The sequence below is a fragment of the Aspergillus versicolor genome (genome assembly GCF_001890125.1).
Source record: "Aspergillus versicolor CBS 583.65 unplaced genomic scaffold ASPVEscaffold_5, whole genome shotgun sequence".
Classification (NCBI taxonomy): Eukaryota; Fungi; Ascomycota; class Eurotiomycetes; order Eurotiales; family Aspergillaceae; genus Aspergillus; species Aspergillus versicolor.
In genome coordinates this window covers 1324652-1346641 of record NW_024467528.1, presented here as the reverse complement: position 1 = coordinate 1346641, position 21990 = coordinate 1324652, and the positions used below count along the sequence as shown (strand labels likewise).

Sequence of the window (21990 nt, the reverse complement as noted above, 5' to 3'; positions counted from 1 at the left end):
TCAAGCCCGTTTCAATTTAATCGTTATATACGGCAATCGTCTCCTGCTCCCCCCTCATGGACAGTCCGCTGGCTTCCCCAACCAAGGCACGTCAAGCCGCCATTCAAGCCAAAGACTGGGCATTTGTGAATTCTTGGTTAAACCGTCACTACGCGCCGAATCCCATTCCAAAGTTCGAACGAAACGAAGATACTCTACGAACACTGCTAGCCTTGGCCGCGGCCAACGAAGCAGCAGACGAGGAGGCAGCGGTGCTCAACCATGCTCGCGAGCAGACAATTGAGGGGTTCAAGGCTCGAGAAAAATCAGAGGAATTGCAGAAGGTGGAGATTCTTGATGAAGTGGAACACTGCCTAGATGACACCGGAGCTGGCAACCTCGAGGACCTTGCAGAAACTATTGCCGTCTTGGGCACGCTGGGAACGAAAACAACTGACGTCGGCCAGTCGGTAATCGAACTTACAAAGGAAGAATTCGAAGCGCAAGAGCAAATGAGAAGGGTCCAAAGCTTACATGACTATCTTGAAAGGGAACTTATTACTTTGGGGGAACATCTTGATAAACTCAAGTCGGACCCTGCGTTTGAGACCCCCGCCAATCTTCCAGCGCTTACATCTGAATGGACTCGGAGTACTAAGTTACTTAACTCTAAGGTCAATGAGTACCAGGATCGAACTACAGCTTTGGAGCGGAATAGTAACAAAGGAGCCACCCTTGAGAAAGTCATGTTGGAAGAGGATGAGGTTGGCCGAATGATAGAGTCGATCAAAAGTCTCGAAATCAAGATCAAGATGTTTCACGACCTTCCCAAGGATATAGCCAGCGCTCGAGCCAAGTATCAAGACCTAGAAACGGAGCTGAACCAACTTACTCAGGAGCGCGACTCAATGTTTGAAAACCTGGTGGACCGGTGATCAACCCACCACTGCGAGTGGAAGATGCACAATTATGGACAATCAATTGATAGCTTCAATATATGACATTAGGCCTAATGTACTGGCAGAGACTACCTAAGGTATGGTATCATCAAACTCATTAACACATTCATGAATCGAAAACCAATAATCATAGTAACACCTGACAGGTGATCACGCTCTATTTATCACCGCCAAGGCCAACGGCGTTCTTGACCTTGTCGCCACTGCAAACGGGTATTAGCACCAATTTGGGAAAAGCACAAGCATATCATCAGTGCTACTTACATCGTCTCGGTGGCACCACCGTGGGCCTCATTGTCATGAGCGCGCTGGCCCTTGTCGAAGAACTTTTGAGCTGCGCCCTTGTCTTCATCGGACTGAGCACCGCGGGTGAAACGGTCGGTTGTATCGGTAACTGTCTCCTTGACCTTGTCTTGAGTGGACTTGGTGGCATCAGGAGTAAGCTTCTCCTGGGCCTCTGCGAGACTTATTAGTATTCCAAGCCTTTCTTCACAGCATTCTTGGAGGTCTCGAGCTTACTGGTAGTGAAATCCTTGCGGCCGGTGTCAGACATGTTTGTTGTTTGGTGGATTGAGATTGAAGAGTTCGATGAGTTCAGTGGATATAGTAGTTGTGATTGTGGTGATGATATAGATCTTGAAGAGCGGTCGAGGAACGGGTTTATATAACTTTCTGGACTTCCCCTGGGTGTTCCTTTCTCTCAACTGAACAGTCAAATATGACGTCGACATTTCTGAATTCAGAGACACAATTCCAAGGTTTGTTCATGTCCACTGCCAATGGGCAAAGATCCCGGTATGTCATCAGCTCATGAAAGCACGTCACAGAGTCCAGCCACGAATCGGCGTTGATCATGCAGGGCCGGCCAGGGCGGTTACCTGGGTCGACCGTCATCGAAGATCATCACCCCGATTCCATCATTGTTGGCCTGAGGTTGCAGGTGGCTATGCCTTGGTTTCGACATGACGTAAAAATGACATGCCGAGTGCGTAGCTTAATTTAGACTAGTGTCTTCTATCGCGTGGATTCTGGAACTTTCATTCTCCGGGGCTCCAATGCCCGAAATCGTGGCCATTCCATATTAAGAACTGCCTCTAGTACGTATAAGGAAGGCGGTACGCTTGGGACCAAATGGCACCGCCACCTCCAGTCATCTCGCCCAACAGCGAAGAGTCATCCCGCCATAAACAAGAGTGATACCTTGTCGTTTCTCACAATCGTTTCTAGTCTCGCAACTTCCATCATGTTAATCTGTGTCGCTTCAGTCAATATTTTTACAAGCTTTAGTCGTTTATTTGCGTTTTAATCATTAACCTTGTTTTATCAACGACGGTCGCCTTCACCGTGAGATTAGGCGCCGCCCATCAAGATACACAGGAACCAAAGAATAGATCCCAAAGATCCCAACCACCAAAAACATTGTGGAATTTGTCAATGATATCATCGTCTGCATCAACTTCGAACTGGGATTTCACTCCGGTGATTGACCTCTTACAATCACCGTCATGTCAGGGCGAGGCTCAATCGACCCGCAAAAGCCCCACGGATTGTCCCGTGTCTTCACATGCGTCACACAGGGTTGTCAATGACGTTGGAAAACTAGGAACCCAGAAACAACCGCTGAAGGATGCGAGCGTCAACTCTCCCAAGCTAGGAGACTTTGGCTCTCTGTGGGAGTTACTGGGTACCCCTAGTACGCCAACTGCCTCGAAGGGTAACACCACTGGTAACGAGGTTCGAGGGTTACCACAGCAGTCTTGCCTGCACACGCAACCTACCGTTATACTCAAACGGCCATCGGTTCCAAGCGCCTTGGTTGAAACACCAGTGTCGACGTCCAAAACCCCCGCGAAGCCAGCACCAGTACCTAACTTCGCCGGCATCTACGATCCTCGGCCACGTCCACATGATGGCACGACTCGCGTCGAGTCAAGCGTGGCGACGCGACGGCGCAGCCAGCGAAATAAAACCAGCAATGAAGCTACAGTATCAGAAAGCAACGCTGAAGGGGAGTCAGATAGCTCTCCCAGTGTTTTTGACCCTCCACTGTCACGTCCGCGAAACATTCCAATGATCCCACCGCAGGTCGGTGTTCCAGAAGCCAGAGCAGGATCTCTCGAGACACCCCCATCGTCTTTTGATGAGCAAAATGAATTTCTACCTCCGAACCCTCTCAAATGTCCTCCCACCGCCAGGGTGCCTCGTTTACAGCCACTTGCCTACAAAACCGCAGCAGATCAGCGGGTTGGACTTTTGACCAAACTTTTAAAGAATTTTCCCGATTATGCAGAACACCTTGTTGAAGCTGGGCGGTCGAAGGAGTCAAAGAAACATGATATTTCGTTCCGCCCAGTACATGTCTTTGTTGATATGTCAAATGTAAGAGTGGCTTCATACACCATGTACTGTTTTGAATTAGCTAACTAGTCTAAAAGATCATGGTTGGGTTTCACGATACGATGAAAATCGCGCGAAACATACCTGTTCAGACCAGGATTCGCCGCCTTCCCCTCTCCTATCAAAACTTCTCCTTGATATTAGAACGCGGGCGGCCAGCAGCGAAAAGAGTCCTTGTTGGCTCCGACCGAATCGCAGCTATAAGCGAAAGCGAGCAGCTCGGTTACGAAGCAAACATCTTAAACCGAGTGCAAAAAATCAAACAGCTCACCTCTCGTCAGTTGAAGTTCCGAGAAAATCCTAAGGTGACGCCCCACGACGGTGGCCATAGTTCTGAGACGAACGATGGTCCGGGGGAGCGTTGGGTCGAGCAAGGGGTGGACGAAATTCTACACCTAAAGATCCTGGAAAGCCTGTTGGATACGGATGAACCGGCAACGATCGTGCTGGCCACAGGAGACGCTGCTGAAGCGGAGTTTTCCGGTGGCTTCATGAGAATGGTTGAGCGAGCCCTTCAACGTGGCTGGAAGATTGAGCTGGTTAGCTTCTCCCAAGTGACAAGCTATGCTTATCAGAAGAAAGAATTTCGCTCTCGATGGGGAAGTCAGTTCCGAATGATTGCTTTGGATGATTACGTCGAGGAGCTTTTCAATATGTAGAAATACAAATAGTACAACCTTCAACCAATTTTTGGTGAAACTGGATAGATATCACTTTTAGTGCTTCGATCGCCTGACTACCTAGCCAGATAAATGAACCCCTCACTATGATCTCTAGGACCAAGAACGAAGCTTTTTGGAACGCTGGGGCGCAGTTATAATCATAGACTGGAGCTCAAAGAGACTCAAGAGCTTGCTACTGAATGCGGAAAGCTGCTGTTGGAGCGGGAGCCTGGCTGGAGCCTGGGCGGGGCAGCAACCTTATCAGCAGCCATGGAGGGGTCGCCAGTTGCAAGTCTTTTTTCGTAACATACCTTTCTTCAAGCTTCAATATTCATTCCACACTTCACCATGGCCACATTCAAATCGCAAGATCTCTACGGCGGGGCCATAAAAGCTATAACCCCAGAGACCTGGCTCGACGCAAGGTAACGCCAACCAAACTACCCCACCATCAAGCATCCCGCTCAACTAACAGCCGTCCGCAATAGCAACCTACGTCAAATTCCAGACCACCAGGAACTTTTCTTGTCCCCTGTCACCCTTTCGAGTCTCATTTTCGAAATCAACGAGCGTGTTTCACAGGAAACAGCTCTCTCTGCCCTACAATCTTCCCCGAACAAGGAAGTCCTCGAGATTCTAGGGCCCAATCCCGAAGCTACACCAGAAACCATCGATAAAGCGGCAGCGTTGTACCATTTGCATGATATCCGTGACAATGATGGCGATATCCTGCGAATTGTAACTCCGCCCCACCATGTCTCTATGCGGAAGATACCTGGTGCGAGAGCATATAAAGGTGTGGCACAGATGACATCGCTCACGCCGCGCTCCGGTGTTGCGCCGTCTATCGGAGGTGCTACTGCCGGGTCGAGCACGGATGGAGGGTTAGAATCAAGCGTGACTGTTCATTATCTGCTTGTCAGGCTCGAGGAACAGGAGAGCGATGTTTTGGTTTTCTTCAACGTCCCGCACAAGGAGTTTAATGAGAAGGGGGACCCAAGAGGGCTGTCCAAAGAGGAGGAGCTAGCCAGTGGGGTTATTGATGAGTTGACGGGGAAATTGGAAGTTGCAGATTGGGGTTTATTTGGAGGGTGATTCTTGGTTAAGTTTTTTATTCGGGCTTGGTTTTAGTTTGATTGCGATAGAATGGGGTTTGAATACCTGCATACCTAGATAGCTCCCACCTTGCGCCACTCCGGCAACCGATCTGGATAGGAGATCACACACTTTCAGGTATGCGAAGCATCTAACGAAAGTATGATGTCTTGTACTGACGCTCCACATCAAGCTCAGCACCGACACAATGAGATTTATTTCCGATTCGATACCAGCAAAAGTAGTCTCAAGAAGGATGCTCATATCGGCAGAAGCCTCCCTTCGAGTTTCCAAGAAACCTTGACTGCATTTCTCATCTGCTTTAAGAAGCCCGCATAAAACGATTCTGCGATGTGTGCCTTGGATAAGTCGACCAAAAATGAAGGGATGGGATGCTGGCTCATTCCACACCACCCCGGCTCAACGAAGTATGAGGCAAGCATTCCTACGAAATCGAGATTCATCTACCACATTCTCCCCGCGGTCTTTACCGATCTGCTATCTAAAGTCTCATTTCCCCAAGTTTGAACCTAACCCAAAAGTGAGAAGAGGCCTCGAACAGTCCCATCCCACTCCACTATGAATGATGATAGAGTGAATTGCTTGGTGTTTATCAGTTTCTAGCGGAGACCCATTCTGCATCTAGCATAAATTTTCTTCTTCTCTACGTCCTCATTGCCATTCTTCTCCTTTGTTGCTAAAGCTATTCCCACTCTCGTCCCTATCCGACGCTCGGTCGTCGCACGACTTTTGAAACAAAACAGCAACCACGCCAACCAAAACGCAGGCGATCCATTACCCTTGACAAGAAATGAAGTGGATTATCCTCCTTTCTGTGTTCTTGCTCAGCTATCTTGCTGCTGCTATCCCTATTGAGGCTGAGGGCACCATCTCTGCTCCCGAAGCAGTAATCGAAGTTACCGTTGACGAAAATGGACGGACTCTTTCTGTTGAAACCATCGCTCCAACTGCAACTGCCAACAATGCAAGTATTTGTACATGTAACATGTATTATGACGGTCAACGATTCTAACTCCTGATATAGGCGCCTGCTACTCTTCCTCCTATCCTAGCTGTTCCTGATACAGAGGCACCGCATAACCTTGAGCCTACGCTCCCAGCCGATGCCAATGCCAACAAAAAAGTGAACGACAATCTCCCACAAGATAAAAACGCTGAACCCAAAGGAAGCCCCCGGCGCTTTGGGATTTCGTACTCACCTTACAATGCTGATAACACCTGCAAAGACCAAGCCCAGGTAAACAAGGATGTCGATAGACTAAGCCATTACTCCTTCATCCGTATCTACGGTATAGACTGCGATCAAACCCGTAAAGTTATCGTTGCCGCACGCCGTCACCAGATGAAAGTTTTCGCAGGTCTCTATGACCTTCAGAAGCTCCATTCCAGTCTCGACATGATCATTGACGCGGCAAAGCCGGACCTTTCTGTTCTCCACACTGTCTCAATCGGAAATGAGCTCCTCAACCGTCAGCAGAATTCCGCCGACGAGGTCATCAATGCTGTCGCTGACGCCCGTGCCTACCTCCGTGGCCGAGGGTACAACGGGCCCGTTGTAACGGTTGATACATTCTCCAAGGTGTTCGAAAACCCCGAACTATGCGGTGTCTCAGATTACTGCGCCGCCAACTGCCACGCCTTCTTTGACGCAAATCAAACACCAGCGAACGCCGGCTCCTACGTCCGCGATATCGCGCGTCGCCTGTCTGCAATTTCTGGCGGTAAACGCACAATGATAACCGAGTCAGGGTGGCCGCACGCCGGGCAAAACAATGGAAAAGCCATACCGAATCCAGATAACCAACGAAAGGCCATCGACAGTCTGCGCCATTCTTTCGAGAACGAGCAGGGCGATCTCGTTCTCTTCAGTGCGTTTGACGACCTTTGGAAGGAAGATAATGAGTGGACGTTTGGTGCAGAAAAGTTTTGGGGGATTGGGAATCATTGACCATTCGTTACTCCCATTTCCAGGTTAACTAGCTTGATGAGGGTGTTCAGTCCGTTCTTCTCTTTCTCTCTCTTGGGCGTTCGTGAATCTCCTGCCCTTTATTGCATATGCATCTCGACCAGCGTGTTCAATCATCTATTTCATTAGTATCAAGGTGCCGGTCACTGTGATTTACTGTTAACTACTAGGATTGATTAGCTTTAGTTCAGCGAGTGCATTTAATGCACATTGACACGGTTGAACTACCCAGCTCTTGCCAAAGGTGACAACAAGTTCTTCTCAATAATGTTGTTACATAGGGAATTTACATCTTGGTAGATCCTCTTGAGTTTCTTCGGCGATCAAGTAACCTGACTACGTAGTTAGTGCACCGCTGACTACTTGGTAGCCTTTAGGGCAACAACGTCCGTGGAAAACTTTAAGTTTAAGGCATTTAGGACATGGCCACATGGACTTTACCTACAACCTAAACATATTGAGTATTGACTAATTTACAAAGAAAGAAAAAAGAAAATAACAAGAAAGAAACTCATTTTGATTAAATAATATAAGCTCTAATAATGCAACAGTGCCAACAGGAGCCAGAAGAAGGGCTCCCAAAAAAAAAAAGATGAAGACAAGTTCGACACGAAACTATTATTAGGTAGTGGGTAGGGTGTTAATTCCGCTGGCCGCGAGGAGAATGAAGAGGAGCTGGCGTGTATATCCATAGTACAAGTACTTCGGCTCGGTGCCACAATCCCATAGTCGCGCGGAAGCGCAGTCAGTTGAGCCCGAAGCAAAGCGTCAGCGCAGAAATTTTACTCTATACAAGAATGGTGTAAGAGGAAGTATCATCAATCGGGTAGAAGAAAGAGCGGGCGAGCTATAATCATGGTCGCGTTAAGGAGGTCATGACCACGTTCTGAACAAATGGCAAGTTGCTGCTATTACTTTCTTCTGCTGAGAACCTTCGTGATCGCATGACGGATGATAGTTCCTGATTTCTCGGTCTCTTTTTTGGTCAAGCCGATCGTAACGCACACCTTCAGGGCGGCCGGAACCTTTTGCTTTGGCTCGAAGTTATCATCAAGGCACTTGAGGCGCGTGATCAAGACACCGTTCGCGAGGCACTAGTTGAGAGAAGTCAGTACTTTTCACAGGAATTATTTAGGTGAAGAGCAGATCATACCTCGTCTACTACATCCTGCAACACAAATTGCTGGTCTTCATGGGAAAGCCTCTTTGCAGCAATCACTTCAGGCTTGAGAACGAGAATCATGATCGGATTCTCAGGTGCACTTGTGCAGTATACCCAATCGCTGCGAGGGTCAAGCTGGGTCCACATAACTTTTGTAAGGTCCCTCAATTGCGAGACTGTTTCAGGGTTGTTCTGCAGAACATTGATCGTAGCGCTGGCGGTCGTAGATAGAAGCGCAGGAAGAGCGGCCGAAAACGTATAGGCAGCGGCCGAGATACGCTGGTGATGGACAATCTCCTCTGAGCCCGCACAGAATCCTCCTCCTGCTACCAGTGGGCCGGCCAGCGAACCCACAATCATGTCGACCTCGGCTGCGTCCACATTCTGGTGTTCAGTAATGCCGCGTCCTGTCCTCCCGAGAACGCCGAATGACCAGGACTCGTCGAGGATTAGTCGGAATTTGTACTTCAGCTTGAGTTCGATCTAGACTCCCAGTCAGTTACGTGGTTCAAAAGAAAAAGAAACAAAGGTACAAAAGAAGGGGACTAACGATCTTAGGCAAGTTAACCATGTCACCGTATGACTCAAACAAGCCTTCAGTAATGATGAATCGGCGGGTTAGGGGCTTTCTTGCTTGCTCCTTGGTGACCTTGGCCAAAACCCGGCCCAAATCCTCCATGTCATTATGCTCATACCACCGGACCGTACTCCGAGAAATCTGAATACCTTTCCGAATAGCAAAGTTCACGCCCTTATCCGCAACGATAATGTCTCCACGCTTCGAAAACGCGGGGATCACACTAGATATGGTCGAAAACGCCTGAGAGTAGATAATGCAAGACGCAGTACCAAGGTAGGACGCAACATCAGCCTCGGTTTTCATGTGGACATCCTGAGTACCATAAAAACCGCGGGGGCCGCAGGGACCAACACCGTAGTTGCGGAGTGTCTGGATCGCCTTCTCTTTGATCGCCTCATTCGTATTGAAGTTATAGAAATTGTAAGATCCAAGATTTGTCACCGTTCGACCGTTCGATAGCTTTGACTTAGGACCAACGGGACTGTATAATTTTCTAGGCGTCAGCACTGCAAAACTGCCGGGTGGTAGGAGGTAGTAGGGCTTCAAGGTTAATACCCGACAATTACTGTTCTCTTCTCGACTTCCATTTCCTCTAACGGAGTTGCCTTTCCGACGAGCGGCTCTGGCGTCCATTCGTCCACCAGGTCATCGATTTCATCCTCCGAGAGTTGGACCACACCAGGCTTGGTGGAATATTTTGGGGCGAGCAAATAGCGGACGGCGAACAGGAATAGGAACAACTCGACAGCGGAGCGAATCGGGTCGTTCTGATAACTAGACTTCACATAGCGCAAGAAAATCGCTGACCCTGGAACGCGATGGAAAAGGTTGGCAAACTCATGGAGATACTCGGAAAGGAGATGCTGGGTCTCCTGGATATCCATGATGAAAAGGAATCGGCAGACGCGCACTCAGCGCAAGGGGGAAAGGAGCCCAAAGACGGTAGCAAAAATTTCACAATAAGAATGATACCATCAACCCAAGGAAGAAGAAATGAAAGGGGAATCGAAAGGGTTGTATGGGCTGAAGTACTGATTATGGTGGTTTCAAACCAAGTACGCGGTCTCGATTTCCGAGTAAACCCGGCACGTGACAGAGGATCAAGTTGCCCCAGACTTCCATTTGAGCCACGGTTAACTACTAACTTTTACATTGGGCACATTTTAAAGATAAACGAGAGGAATATATGGAAATTTGCTAGTCTAATGATTTCACAGAATGGACAAAACAACAATACACCTTGCGAATACAAAACAAGCCGATAAATATTGCATCCATTAAATCTCACAGGAACCATCTCCCGTGGAGATTCCGGCGAGAAGGGAAATAACAAGGAATGAGAAACATAATCAACGGGCTCAACACAACAGCGACACTAATGCGCTGGACATTTTATACATCTCGTTTCCATGTTTCATATCAAACAAAATAATGTAGCAGAATGTAGTTGGAAGAGACCGGGCGATCTCTACAAGAACTTGTAGGTGCCGGGCGACGCAACAGGCTCCATACCCTTGGGGATACCAGAGCCGGTATAACTGGACATAGTGTCGTTGTTGTTCTTGTCAAGAGGCTGGAGTAGCTCTTTGAGCAAATCGTTGCTGCCCGCTATGTCGTCAAGATTTACTACACCTAGGTTGCGAGCAATCAGGGGCGCAATGAGGAGAACAAGGAACAGGACAAGCATAACGAAATACAAGATGGCGAAACGAACCACCCGTCTCTTTCGAAGCTTAGACTGCTTGAGCGAGTAAATCGGAGGGCGGATTTGCCGGCTATATTTACGTTAGAAACGAACTATCAAAAAGGGCCACAGTGGGATATCTTACCTCGGACGCAGCCAGAAGAGAATGACAGAGTGAAACTTGTCAACGTAGGGGATACACAGGGCAGGCAGCATGACAAATAGGACAATATGACCGATGACGAAGTCCGCTGAGAAGTAACCCAGTTCCGTGATCTTGCAAAGGAATTCTCTGCCGGGCTGAGAAAGCGAGTGCCAACCCATGTTGTACCACTTTCCAGTCCACCAGGCGATATTAGACTGATCATGCTTGAACTCTCGTGTCAAAGCAAGAGAGATGATAAGCTTGTAGAAGAAGCGCTGTATAGCGGCCATGGCGATCATCCCCATGACGCACCGCGGCCAAGACCAACTCTCAAGGAAGAACATAACCTCAAAAATAACGAGCAAGATTATGACGGAAACTGCGTGGGCTATAGCCGCCAATACAGCACCAAACTTCTTGCAGCACATGCTCAGAAGAGGACCCATGCAGCAGGCCATACCAAAGAACGCACCAGCAACACCGGCATTGATACCAATCGGACCGAATGCTACAATTGCAATACGGATAATGGCATCAGGAGTTGTGTCTTCGTTCCTTGAAACACCAGTCCGAGAATTGATGTAAAAGTATGGAACGATAGTGACACCAACAAGGACCAGGGGAGCAATGATTTCGCTGAAGAAGATGTTGGTGATGCGAGCTCTGGGAACATCACCCGATCCCTTCTCCGAAGGCACACCGAGGAGCTTGCGCTTGTAACCGGTGATGCGGGTACGGGACAAACGACAGAAGCCGATCCAAGACGATGCATGAGACCGGGAGTTGCCACGCGAGAGCCAACGAATATAGTCTCGGTAATCGATGAAGAAGTCGTTCCAGGAGAATTGGTGGGGGTTGAAGAGGAATGGAGAGATGCACAGAGCTAGAAGCGAAACCCAGAACCAAATCAGAGACGCAGTCCACGTAGTTGAGGTCGAGAAGAGCAACATGAGTAGCAAACGAGACCCAGCGTAGATCGATGGTCCCGCAAACCGAGAGTACAAGACACCGAACGGTATACGAGCAGTTGCAAAGCCACGACCCGTGCCAATGTAGCGTGCACCACCAAAAGAAAGATTTTGATGGACAGCATTCGCATAGATTTGACATACGAACACTTCGAACATGAAAGAGAAAGATCCGAAATGCTTGGCCAGACGAGTTGCCATACGCCACACTCCCCTCTCAGTCAATTCTTGGACCGCCAATGGGACAAATGAAATGAAGAAGACGATGAAAATCGAAATAACACAGCGGTTGACCCAGTCGATAACAGGCGTAAGAGGGGCGCAGAACGTAGGCATCAGAGGATCGGTGACAGGAAGGTCAGAGTTATAGTTGCAGTTGATGGTCTCGTGCTTCAAAGCTCCCAGGTTGATCAGGACAATCATAAACATTTGCACAGACAACATGATAAACATGTTGTTAATGTGGAATCCAGGGTGAGCATAATAGAAGGACAGGAACCGATCAAGGGGCAGTTGAGTACCCAGGTAGTAATACTCTCTTGAAAGCATTTGTTCGCCCATACCAGTACCAATCTTGGTCGTGAAGTTGAGAATAGAGCCAAATCCAAGATCACGACCTTTACCACACTGAAAGTACTCGCAGTGCTTGATGCGGCCACCACGAATCATGGCGTTCATACCGGCGTAGATATCTTCGTTAAGATGCAAACCTTTCTGGGCTTTGGAGATACCACCTCTAGTCGTCATGAAGATACCATTCAAGAAATCGGGATGACCATAATGCAACTTTCCGCCAATCTGAGCAAGGGTACGAGCAAAGAGAGTACCAAAAGTTTGTTCTTTACCAGCAGCAACGTCACCAAGTACACCAATGTTCTCGGAGAAAATGTATTCACGGGCACCAAGAATAGCAACAGGAGCTTCCGATGCAGATGCAATACCGGGCGTGTACGGCGAAACATTATCAGTTGTCAACTCTTCAAATTCGGCAAGGACACTACGGATCTTCAAGCATTCTTCAAGGTAGTTGTCTTGGTTGGCATCGATAACTTGAATATATTCGCCGCGGTAGAAGATGATCGAATGGTTCTGGTTGTCAGATTTGCCGTCTCCAAGAATCGGGTTTCCGGACAGCTGGATTCTGAACTTGGGCTTCCGCATACCATTCTCAAGAAGCTCGCAGTGTCCATCAATCAAAGCAGAGTAGAGGCGTGGCTCTTCACCTTCATTGGCCGGGGGCTCTTCATCGAGGTACGCGATCTGAAGGTCCGGATAGGCTCGGAGCAGGAATTCGGTGTTCTCCCGTTCTTCCTTGGTGAACTTGGCATAACGTTGCATTGACACACAGATCTTGAACTTCCGACGAGCCATTCTCTCTAGTTCGCGTTCCAATTTCTCGGAGTTGCCGCCAAACATTTGAACAACCTCTGGGTTTTCGACGCGGTACAACAGCTTAATAGCCCTGGAATAGTTCATGAATCCGGAAATAGTTCTGTAGAGAGTCTGAGAACGCAGCGAGGACCAGATACGAGTACGAAGGGTGTACTCTGGCGCAGCTGACTTGAAGCCAATGCAGTAGAATGGCAAGTCATCAATCTTGCTCTTCGCTGCATCCTTTTCGTTCTTTTCATCGCCGTTGAATTGAGAAGTCTCGTCTGCCAAAATCTTTGTATCCTTGACAAAGCAATCCCACTCGTGTGGATGAAGTTGCTTCAAGTACTCCAGGAGGGTGACACGGGAGTATGGCTCATCCTCACGAATAATTTCACGAAGGGAAAGGAGGATCTTCTCACTATAGTGGGGAATCAAGACGGTGAAAGTTGGCATGTTGTCAACAGGCAGAGGCTCGGGCATTGGGGTTGACAAAGACTGCGCGAAGAATGAGATTCGGCGCTCTGCCTCACTGCCGCGTGGGAAGAACTCCGTCTTGAACGACTGGTCCTCTTGCGAAACGAAAAACGTGGGGGCTCGAAGGGTACGCTTGCCTTCTTGCTCGGAGGGCACCTGGTGGTACAGAAGTTTCTGGACGTGGTCAATGGCAAGAAGGTGCTCCCTGTACATTGAAATGATGATTGCGTTCCAGACCTGGGAGATCAAAACCTTCGGCTTGTACTTGATTTCCATGTCGGTAGTGGCAAGGACTTTGGAGTAAATACGTTTCGGTAGGCGCGAGAAAATGTTCCTCCAAGGAGACCAAATCGATACACCGAGGTAAAATGACCTAGCAACCGAGAAAATGGTGTTGCAGATAATGTACCAGAGATAGCTGTCAAGGAAGAAGAGCGTCAAATCCATGAAGAACATCAGGCCAAGCAGAATCTGAGGCTGATAACGGCATAGTTTGGCATCAAGGTACTTGATACCCACACAATGATGGGGGTGGTATGGTGAAAGATACATAATGGGATCCTTGATAGATAGGGTCAGGAAGAAGTACGACTCGGCCAACTTGGCACCGAAGACGCAGACCCAGAGACCATATGACATCCACATATCATTTCCCTTCAACCTTGGGTAGCTAGCAGTAAACGTCTGGCTGGCAACGTACTGACGTCCATGTTTCTTCAAATAGCTGCCAAACAGACCTCCAAGAGGCATGATGGCAAAGAAGAAAAACGTTGCAAGGGCGATGAAGAAATGCACGATACTGATAGCGAGAGGAATCTTCGGGCTCACGCTATCAAGAAACCAGATGGCGACGACACCAGGGGCCAGATTGATGACAAAAACCAGGAGAAGGAACATCAATCGTTTCGTAAGGTGCTGAGCACCGGCCCAACGACGGGGAACATACATCCATTCACAAATCGTGGCAAAGATCTGGATGAAGGAAACCAGGGCTCCACCAAATCCAACAGCCGACCAATACCTTTGAGGTGGTGGCTTGTTGTTCAGCTGCTGTTGGTAATTGTGCGTATAAATTGTGGGAGCGTTGTAGGCCGTGAAAAACCAGAAAGCACCCAAGTGGATGACCCAGATACGGTTGAAGTTTGTAACCAAATGGAACCAGGAACGAGTCTCCTTGTAGGTCTTGAAGAACACCTTTTTCCAGTTGACCTCCTTGAGCTTCGTCCATCTCTCTGCAGTTGGGATGTCGACAAGTCGGGTCTTATCCTCCAACACGATGCGCTCAATACCCTCTGGGTACCAGAAGAGTTGGTTCATATCATCATATCCAATGATCTGGTTGTGGTCACGTTCGCGACGGACGTATTTTCCATCCAGGATCTCATAACCCTGGTCACGACAGTATTGATAAAGAGGAGTGATGATCTCGTTCAAGTATGTGAACTCCTCGACCGGTTCTACTCGGTTCTGGCATTCTGGCGAGTTGTAAAAATCGTCGGCGCACTTGAAAATGAAGCAAAGGCACTCAGGCAAGAACCGAACCTGATTTGCTTCACCCCAGCAGAGTAGGAACAGCGCCAGTTGCCGCACCCTCTCATGCTGGGACATTCGGTTCATCCGAGTCTTCCACCTGTATTCAGCAGCTTCCAAACTGTTGTCGCCTTCCAGGGCTTCAAGGTTGCCCTCCACATCCTCGGGGTTTTGCTCTGCCTTCTTCTTGGCAGCCTTACGGGCTTTTTTGGTCTTGCGGTCCGCTTTGCCCAGTTTCATGTTTGAAAACCCAACCGCATCATCAAGATCCAGATGGGCTGCGAAGTACCAGCGGCGATAGTTGGCATTGTCGCCACCAATGTAATCCGCATGCAGGGACAGGAGGGCCTGGTTGGGAGTCATGCGGGAGGCACGAGAGTCGAGCTGCGTCATCAGATGGTCGTACATATTGCGCATGCTGTCCCGTTGGAAACCGAATTTATTCACCAAGTCAATGAAGACATCTTCGACTTCTTCTTTTGAAACAGGGACTTGGCCATCAGATGCCCAGGCCGGAAATGGCTCTCTAGAACGTTGGCCGGCGGGTAAAGCACCACCATAATCCATTCCGTACACTGGTGTTGACGCACCAGACGATCGGTTTCCACCGTACGACACTTGGGAGGAAGGAGGCCGGTATCCGTAGCCACGCCCGTACTGGCTATCAGTGTAGCTGTTGTATCGGTCATCTCCGCGACCATAGTAATCCATGTCGGCGGCACGGGCAGTCTCGGATCTCATGGTGAAGTCACTAAAAGTTTCAGATTCTTCCTCAGAATCACGAACACGTCGTCCCCCGCCGTAGCCATGGCCATGTCCTTGGTCGTAGTACTGGTCGCCATAGTACTCGTCGTGGTGGCCCGCATCGTAGTAGCCACCGTCTTGTGCGTAGGCACCATCGTTGTAATAGCCACTATAACATGTCAGCGCTCGTCATCCCAGATTGTGTAATGTACGAGGGGAAGTACCCTCTATCGTAGTAGCCGTCCCCATAATCTTGGTTATCATAATAACCACCATGGGCATTATGATCATCGTGGTAATAGGCGTCGCCATGACCTTGATGGTCATAGCCATCATCATAATGGCCTTGTGGGTAACCCGACATTCTGGCTAACAACAATCACTGATGTTCTCTTCCAAACGTTAGCTCCTTGATCATACACAAGATCTCAAGGCATTCGAGGACGGACGGACTCACAGAAGCAGTTTCCCATTAAAAAATTAATTCAGTCGATATTCAAATTCGAATAATTATAGCATGGGCAAGCGACAGTCAGGTGTTATGGGGGAGCGAATTCAAGAGATAATGCACCAGGCGCGTCGTGAATATCGTCGAATTTGGCGTTTTCGCTGGAAGGCACCGGACCTGTCCGTTTGCCTAGGTACGAATCAAGCTCAACTAGGAAAAAAATTCGTTTTTGTTTTCTGTCCTCTATCCTGCTCTAGCCAAGGGCGCGGAGCATTCAAGAAGCCGTCGATTTTTGATAAACGAATGGAAAAGTGAGGTGAAGTAGCGAGAGGAATCCCGTTTGAATATACCGGAAGGAGAACCGCAAAGTCTCGCCTCCTCTTCTTTCCCCGAACGAGAGGCAGAACGAAGGAAGGGGAGAACGGTCCGTAGGCGTCGAAGTACTCGGTTTCGAGTACAGCGATGAAAAAAGAGCGGACTGGGACTCAAAAACCAGGAAAAAGGAAAAGAGAAGCCGCGAAAAGAAGGAAAAGAAACCAAGTGAAGGACGAAGGGAGGGAGGAGGCTTGAGTTGGACGGTCAGCGAGAGTGAAAAGGGAATCGATTGTCCAACACTCTGACAAGCAGGGAAAATCAGACTGGCTGGCCTGCTGGGAGGGGGGCTGCTATTTTGGGCTCTAGATCTGCGAATTTACAGTTCCGGTACGTAAATACGGGCCTTGTTGGAGAGCACCGCGGTATCGGGCAGGTAATTATGGGTATTAGCATTACGTTTCCTTTTCTGAAGACGGGGATTCCGCGTAATCCCAGTATGAACGCGGGTCCTGGGTGCCACTGATACACAAAGTGGTATTTTACTGTACGCTTCATTGTCTGTGCTCAATTCCATCAATTGCTCAGACATTGGAAGCGTCTTGCCTCTGGAGGTACGATTGTTCGATTCGCCCAAGGCAACTTGATTAATGGAAGCAATTCCTGTCTCGCTGCAACAGCCTCGGGGTTTTGCCCTCTTCCCACTGTGGTTTCTAAGTTCCCACACACGGCCGATCACCGGTTCTTCCAGCCTCTGATGAGGATCTAGATATGTATCAATTTTCGAAGGCATGCATTGCAGTGTGGGTATACCAACAAATTACTCGAACTGCGAGAGTGAATCCATGGATGTCACCGGAGCGCCCCTGAACCAGACCCGCCGACTTACCAATTGAGCCAATGGGAACAAGTTACACTTTCGGCCGTTGGTGGGGGTGTAACAGATTACCGGCTTTTGCTGACGCTCCGTCGTTTATGGTATCGTTCTAATCTGGTATGCAGGGGTGGGCTCAGTATCATTCTTCACAGTCGATTTGCCATACAACAACATTCAAGAGACGTGTTTATGCGCAACGATCGAGTGACAAGCCCCCGCATGCGTAATATGGTGAAGCGTAAAGCATGGAGCTCTGGTGGGTTGTTTATTATGATTACTAGTCCTGAGCTCTGAGCCACAACCAAACCTCGACGATTCATGTTCCCAGCCTCAAAAGACTCGCCACCAAGCGGAGAAATACCACGTTAATAATGGCCTGCACCAAGATCGGTCGCCGATTTCAGCTACGAAGCCACGGAATACGTTAATGCTGTCGCATCCCTCGAGCCCGCCGTGTTGATCGCATACGTACGCTGTACGGTGTGCTCATCGGAACTGTGGCAAGGCTTCAGTCCTTCCGTATTGACGCTCGTCTGTGCTGGCGGCCCGTCGGCCTCGGATGTCTTGAGAGATCTCAACCCCGTTCCAAGATATCGAGGCAGTCCCAGGTTGGAAATTCCCAAGACCGCCCCTAGCTCCAGCCATCTTCGAGTCGAGCTCAGGGTCGATCACTGATTATTGCGACAATCTCTCACCCTGCCCTCCTCGAACGCCCTGCCTCCTTGTTATTCTATTCTTCTCAACCATGGGATAATTGTAAGAGACTCGCAACACTGAAATTTAAAGCCACCCAGGTGTATTTTAACACCAGCCGTCCAATAAAAGCAGCCCTCCACTGTCGATTTCATGATCGCATCACCGCTAATCAAATGCCATTCATGAAATTAAGAAACCCCACTGTGGCAATCACCAAGTTTAGCTGTCGATTAGTGAATGGGCGACCCAGTTCCTTCGAGTTCTGGCTCTGTCTGATCGTCCCCGAATTAAAAAAGTTCACAGCCCTTCCAAGTTTTCCGCAAATAAAAGCAAGCCACAAAAGCCGTTCGGAAGTGTGAGGACTGAGGAGTTGCCCAGCAGTGGGTTCGTTCAAGAATATGCCAATTGCCAGTGGTGGCCCAAAAGTAAAGTCTCCAGGCACGATTGGCTTCATGAGCTGGCTGTGCTTGCTTTTCTCCCCTGAAATCGTAATCATCCACGATCTGCCAAGTGTACACGCCCCGCACTCTGAAACGAGAACGGACAGTGATTTCGGAATCCATATCACCTTTCCCTGTGAGACTGAGAACCACATGAACGAAAATAAGCAGAGGCGAAAACAAAGTACGTACTCTTGACGTGGTCTGTAAGGAGCACGTCAGAGCTATCTGCATGAACAACGTGCTTTTCCAACTATGTCAATTCCGAAGCGTCTCCCCAGTGCAACAGTTTCCTCAAGCTTCAAGATCCTGATCTTCATTCAGGTCCTGAAACCAGCAGTGCTTATTTGGATGATCGGTTGATGGCGTACGCACTACGCCCACGCACTGAACTCTGGGATGGCCTCGACCAGAGCTGACGGTTGAGACGAGCCCCAAAGGGTTAGACTACTCTCAGCTGCTGGAGAAGGATTCTGTAATAATCTCTGTTCCCTAAATTAAGGATTGAAAATATCCCCATTCCGTACGATGTAGGTAGCCTACTCGAGGGTACAGATATCTCAGCCCAGTCTTCCTGGTGGCGGAGACCGAGTGCCAACTCGACATCGGGGTGCAGAGCCGACATTCTTCTATCGGGCTCGGCCAGCCACCGCCAGGACCGGGGTGATCGCTCAATTGTCGGCGACCGTATAGTCTAGTAGTATATTGATTCTTGAGTTCCTCGGTTCCTGCCCGCCAAAAATACTGACGGAGTAGTCCAAAAAAAAAAAAATCACTCGAATAAAGCAAAAAATGTCAAAAATGAAAGCTTTGGCGCTGCCCGGAATCGAACCGGGGCTGGCACGGCCACAACGTGACGTCATACCACTAGACCACAGCACCTATTTGCTGAGTGGTCCGGCCGATTTTAGGCCTACGTCGAGGCCCCAGAGACAATATAATAGTATCTGATTTACCGTAGACCGATGCGCGAGCTTCCCAACACCAGCTTGGTATGCTTCCTAGGATGGACGAAGAGCTATGGATAAAGTACGAAAAATCAAAATAACAAGATTCTAACATGCTGCTAAAAGTTATTACCCTTCTTGGATTGTCAGTATGTGACTACAAAACTATCGATCATTATCCTACGCTGTTCCTTAACAGGCCAAGCATATCCTCCATGCTACTGCTAGATAGGGAGCTGGCAACGCATTTCTACGTTATCTAAGGACCCGACATCGTTCTTCGACTGCGTGGCTTGGTTTTGTGAAAAGGTGAGAATCTCCGAGTAGAAGCCCGCCTGCCCTTGCCAAGGTATCGTCAAAGCACAGGTGCTCGGTTTCTTCTTAGGCACAATAGGTCTAGGATGTGTTTTTTGCGTCTATTCCCTTTCATTATTCACGTCCCAGCTCACTTCATTAACCCATATCTGTAATTGTATTCAACATGGCTGGCCTTCGGCTACCCAGCCAAGTCGCATTTATAGTTTCCTCCGCCCAAAAAGCGGCGTCGCAGGAGAGTATCAACGGTTCCAGGATTCCGGGTCAAGATTCGAAAGCGGATGCATGTCCTTAAACATTGGTCCTTGCGCCATGGCTGGCAGCGGTGGGAAGGCATTTTGCTGTAAGGGGGTAGTGTCTGATGGTTCATGCGTGCTTGATCTGAGGCAGTGGTTATCTAGGGGGTTGGTTGGAAAGAGTGAATGAACCAAGCGGCTGGCAATAAGCTAAGGACCAGCCTCCTATTTTATTACTTTGCCACATTTTGGTACGCAGCTATCGAAACACGGGTGTCTGTCCTTTCGGCCTCCGAGTCAGAAACTAAACATAGTAAGCCTCGCGAAAGGGTAAGGAAACCATTTGGAGTTAAACTGGCCATTATTAGTGTGTCAGCTAGCCTGTGGGATGTCTGTTGCAAGGCGCATGCTGTACGGAATTTATGGCTTACGGTGGACTTTGTTGGCATTGATTGTGCTTTCTGTTCCAGTCAGGATGGCCGGGGATTAAACCAAAAAAAAAAAAAAAAGGAACATTGGCGCTGCCCGGAATCGAACCGGGGCTGGCACGGCCACAACGTGACGTCATACCACTAGACCACAGCACCTCATGTGTTGAAAGCTGTTCCAGTTTATCATAGATAAGCCAAACTTAGAGTTTTGACGCTAGCGGGCTTCATTCAAACAACACTAAGAGTGCCTCATTTACTTTGGCAATACGATCAAAGAGGGCACAACAAATTGCTGTTTCCATTTTTATGTCGATCGTACATAGTGTTTCTGATTTTATCAAGTACTTATAGCATATGATACTCTTTTGGGGGAATCGCTCATGCGGTTGCGCGACGTTTACAGGTCAACCGCATTATATATTTGTGAATCCGGCGTCGTTTTATGCTATACGGCCGAAACTCCCACGTACTGACAAAACCAAATGTCCAAAGACAAAGCCAATCACAATATCCCAACATAAGAGTCACTCACCCACACATGGACATAGGCTAACTACACAATCATACGTCGCCGAGCCAGGAGTCATGACCCTAACCTACATACGCACCGCATACATATTCGCGGATATCATGCTCAAGGAAATCGCCGCCATTTATACATGAATGCACACGATGGGACTGGCAACTGAAGCCAAGAGAGTCAATGGTCCATCCAAAATGCATCACTGCATATCCCTTTGAAATGTGTAAGTTGGGGTGCGAGCAGACTGAATGATTGCGACATGGTCACCACCCACACCTTCGACCAACAACGAAACGCAACGCAACAGCGGGGAAAGTGCAACAAAAGAACACAAAAGCAGGGTTCATTGGAATAATACAACAACGTGGTCGAAGAGCCCAGTAACTTGCTTTCAAGACGCAACAGCTAAGTAAGGCAATCGGTAAACCGGTAAAGTGCCACTATCAGACTGACGCTGATAAGATATCATGTCAAGACGCAAAGTGGATTTTGAATCCGAAAGTGTCTGCTTCATGTCATCAGCATGACACCTTTCCAATAGACCCTGCCAACTATATAGGAACGGGCAGCGAGGCACCTGGGCAGATCAGCAGATGTTCATTCGTATGCTACTCGCTGAAGAGTGCCCCCCCACCAGCCCTCTTGTATATTCCGTATATCATCCTTTAGTAAAGTATTTGCTGACAGGGCTCAGTATTCAACAGCCAAAAAAAAGAGTACAGTGTACCAGCACATTACAGATTTCAACATTGTGATGAAAGCGTATACTTGCAAAAAGCAAAAAAGCAATTGGCGCCGCCCGGAATCGAACCGGGGCTGGCACGGCCACAACGTGACGTCATACCACCTTTGGAATGGTTAGATATATATTCAATTTTGATAGAAAACTCGAGGTTACTCACTAGACCACGGCACCTGATTGGTTGAAGAACTGCGGTCTTCTAACAGACTTTACGCATCCGAAAAGGAAACACTTTAATTGCATGTCAGGCCGCGTACTCTCAAACGACGATCGCAAATTAGAT

The 21990-nt window shown here is 48.6% G+C and overlaps 6 protein-coding genes and 2 non-coding genes across 8 annotated transcripts; 3 read left to right on the top strand and 5 right to left on the bottom strand.

Moving 5' to 3' along the window:
- Positions 1-56: 56 nt before the first annotated feature.
- On the top strand, positions 57-914 carry ASPVEDRAFT_131430 (uncharacterized protein; the record flags this gene model as incomplete). The annotated part of the gene is made up of 1 exon (XM_040806815.1): positions 57-914. One exon carries the CDS (start codon positions 57-59, stop codon positions 912-914), a length of 858 nt encoding a protein of 285 aa, XP_040668316.1.
- Positions 915-931: 17 nt separating this feature from the next.
- ASPVEDRAFT_42050 (heat shock 9/12 family protein) lies at positions 932-1546 on the bottom strand. Its single transcript, XM_040812494.1, has 3 exons — positions 1458-1546; positions 1203-1395; positions 932-1141 (listed from the first exon to the last, which is right to left on the bottom strand). Exons 1-3 carry the CDS (start codon positions 1489-1491, stop codon positions 1096-1098), a joined length of 273 nt encoding a protein of 90 aa, XP_040668315.1. The 5' UTR covers positions 1492-1546; the 3' UTR covers positions 932-1095.
- An 826-nt stretch (positions 1547-2372) lies between these two features.
- ASPVEDRAFT_131739 (uncharacterized protein) lies at positions 2373-5092 on the top strand (the record flags this gene model as incomplete). The annotated part of the gene is made up of 4 exons (XM_040806854.1): positions 2373-3317; positions 3374-3938; positions 4320-4422; positions 4486-5092. 4 exons carry the CDS (start codon positions 2373-2375, stop codon positions 5090-5092), a joined length of 2220 nt encoding a protein of 739 aa, XP_040668314.1.
- An 811-nt stretch (positions 5093-5903) lies between these two features.
- On the top strand, positions 5904-7061 carry scw4 (putative cell wall glucanase (Scw4); the record flags this gene model as incomplete). The annotated part of the gene is made up of 2 exons (XM_040814759.1): positions 5904-6077; positions 6138-7061. 2 exons carry the CDS (start codon positions 5904-5906, stop codon positions 7059-7061), a joined length of 1098 nt encoding a protein of 365 aa, XP_040668313.1.
- Positions 7062-7499: 438 nt separating this feature from the next.
- lcbA (serine C-palmitoyltransferase subunit lcbA) lies at positions 7500-9853 on the bottom strand. The gene is made up of 4 exons (XM_040812492.1): positions 9377-9853; positions 8792-9302; positions 8233-8724; positions 7500-8173 (listed from the first exon to the last, which is right to left on the bottom strand). Exons 1-4 carry the CDS (start codon positions 9703-9705, stop codon positions 7991-7993), a joined length of 1515 nt encoding a protein of 504 aa, XP_040668312.1. The 5' UTR covers positions 9706-9853; the 3' UTR covers positions 7500-7990.
- Positions 9854-10289: 436 nt separating this feature from the next.
- ASPVEDRAFT_133025 (1,3-beta-glucan synthase) lies at positions 10290-16104 on the bottom strand (the record flags this gene model as incomplete). Its single annotated transcript, XM_040806991.1, has 3 exons — positions 10290-10596; positions 10651-15909; positions 15965-16104. The coding sequence occupies 3 exons, from the start codon at positions 16102-16104 to the stop codon at positions 10290-10292; spliced, it is 5706 nt and encodes a 1901-aa protein (XP_040668311.1).
- A 3220-nt stretch (positions 16105-19324) lies between these two features.
- ASPVEDRAFT_t81 lies at positions 19325-19395 on the bottom strand. The gene has a single exon. It is a non-coding gene; the product is annotated as a tRNA-His (tRNA).
- Positions 19396-20527: 1132 nt separating this feature from the next.
- ASPVEDRAFT_t80 lies at positions 20528-20598 on the bottom strand. Its single transcript has one exon. It is a non-coding gene; the product is annotated as a tRNA-His (tRNA).
- Between the last annotated feature and the right edge of the window lie 1392 nt (positions 20599-21990).

Bases quoted from the DNA above. Each gene is read 5' to 3' on its own strand.
- ASPVEDRAFT_42050 (XM_040812494.1), bottom strand. From the start codon at position 1,491: ATGTCTGACACCGGCCGCAAGGATTTCACTACCA. The intron at 1,396-1,457 runs GTAAGCTCGAGA...TAAGTCTCGCAG, and splicing joins CCGCAAGGATTTCACTACCA to AGGCCCAGGAGAAGCTTACT. The intron at 1,142-1,202 runs GTAAGTAGCACT...ACCCGTTTGCAG, and splicing joins GGTGGTGCCACCGAGACGAT to TGGCGACAAGGTCAAGAACG.
- lcbA (XM_040812492.1), bottom strand. From the start codon at position 9,705: ATGGATATCCAGGAGACCCAGCATCTCCTTTCCGAGTATCTCCATGAG. The intron at 9,303-9,376 runs GTATTAACCTTG...AAAATTATACAG, and splicing joins AAGAGAACAGTAATTGTCGG to TCCCGTTGGTCCTAAGTCAA. The intron at 8,725-8,791 runs GTTAGTCCCCTT...CTGGGAGTCTAG, and splicing joins TGGTTAACTTGCCTAAGATC to ATCGAACTCAAGCTGAAGTA.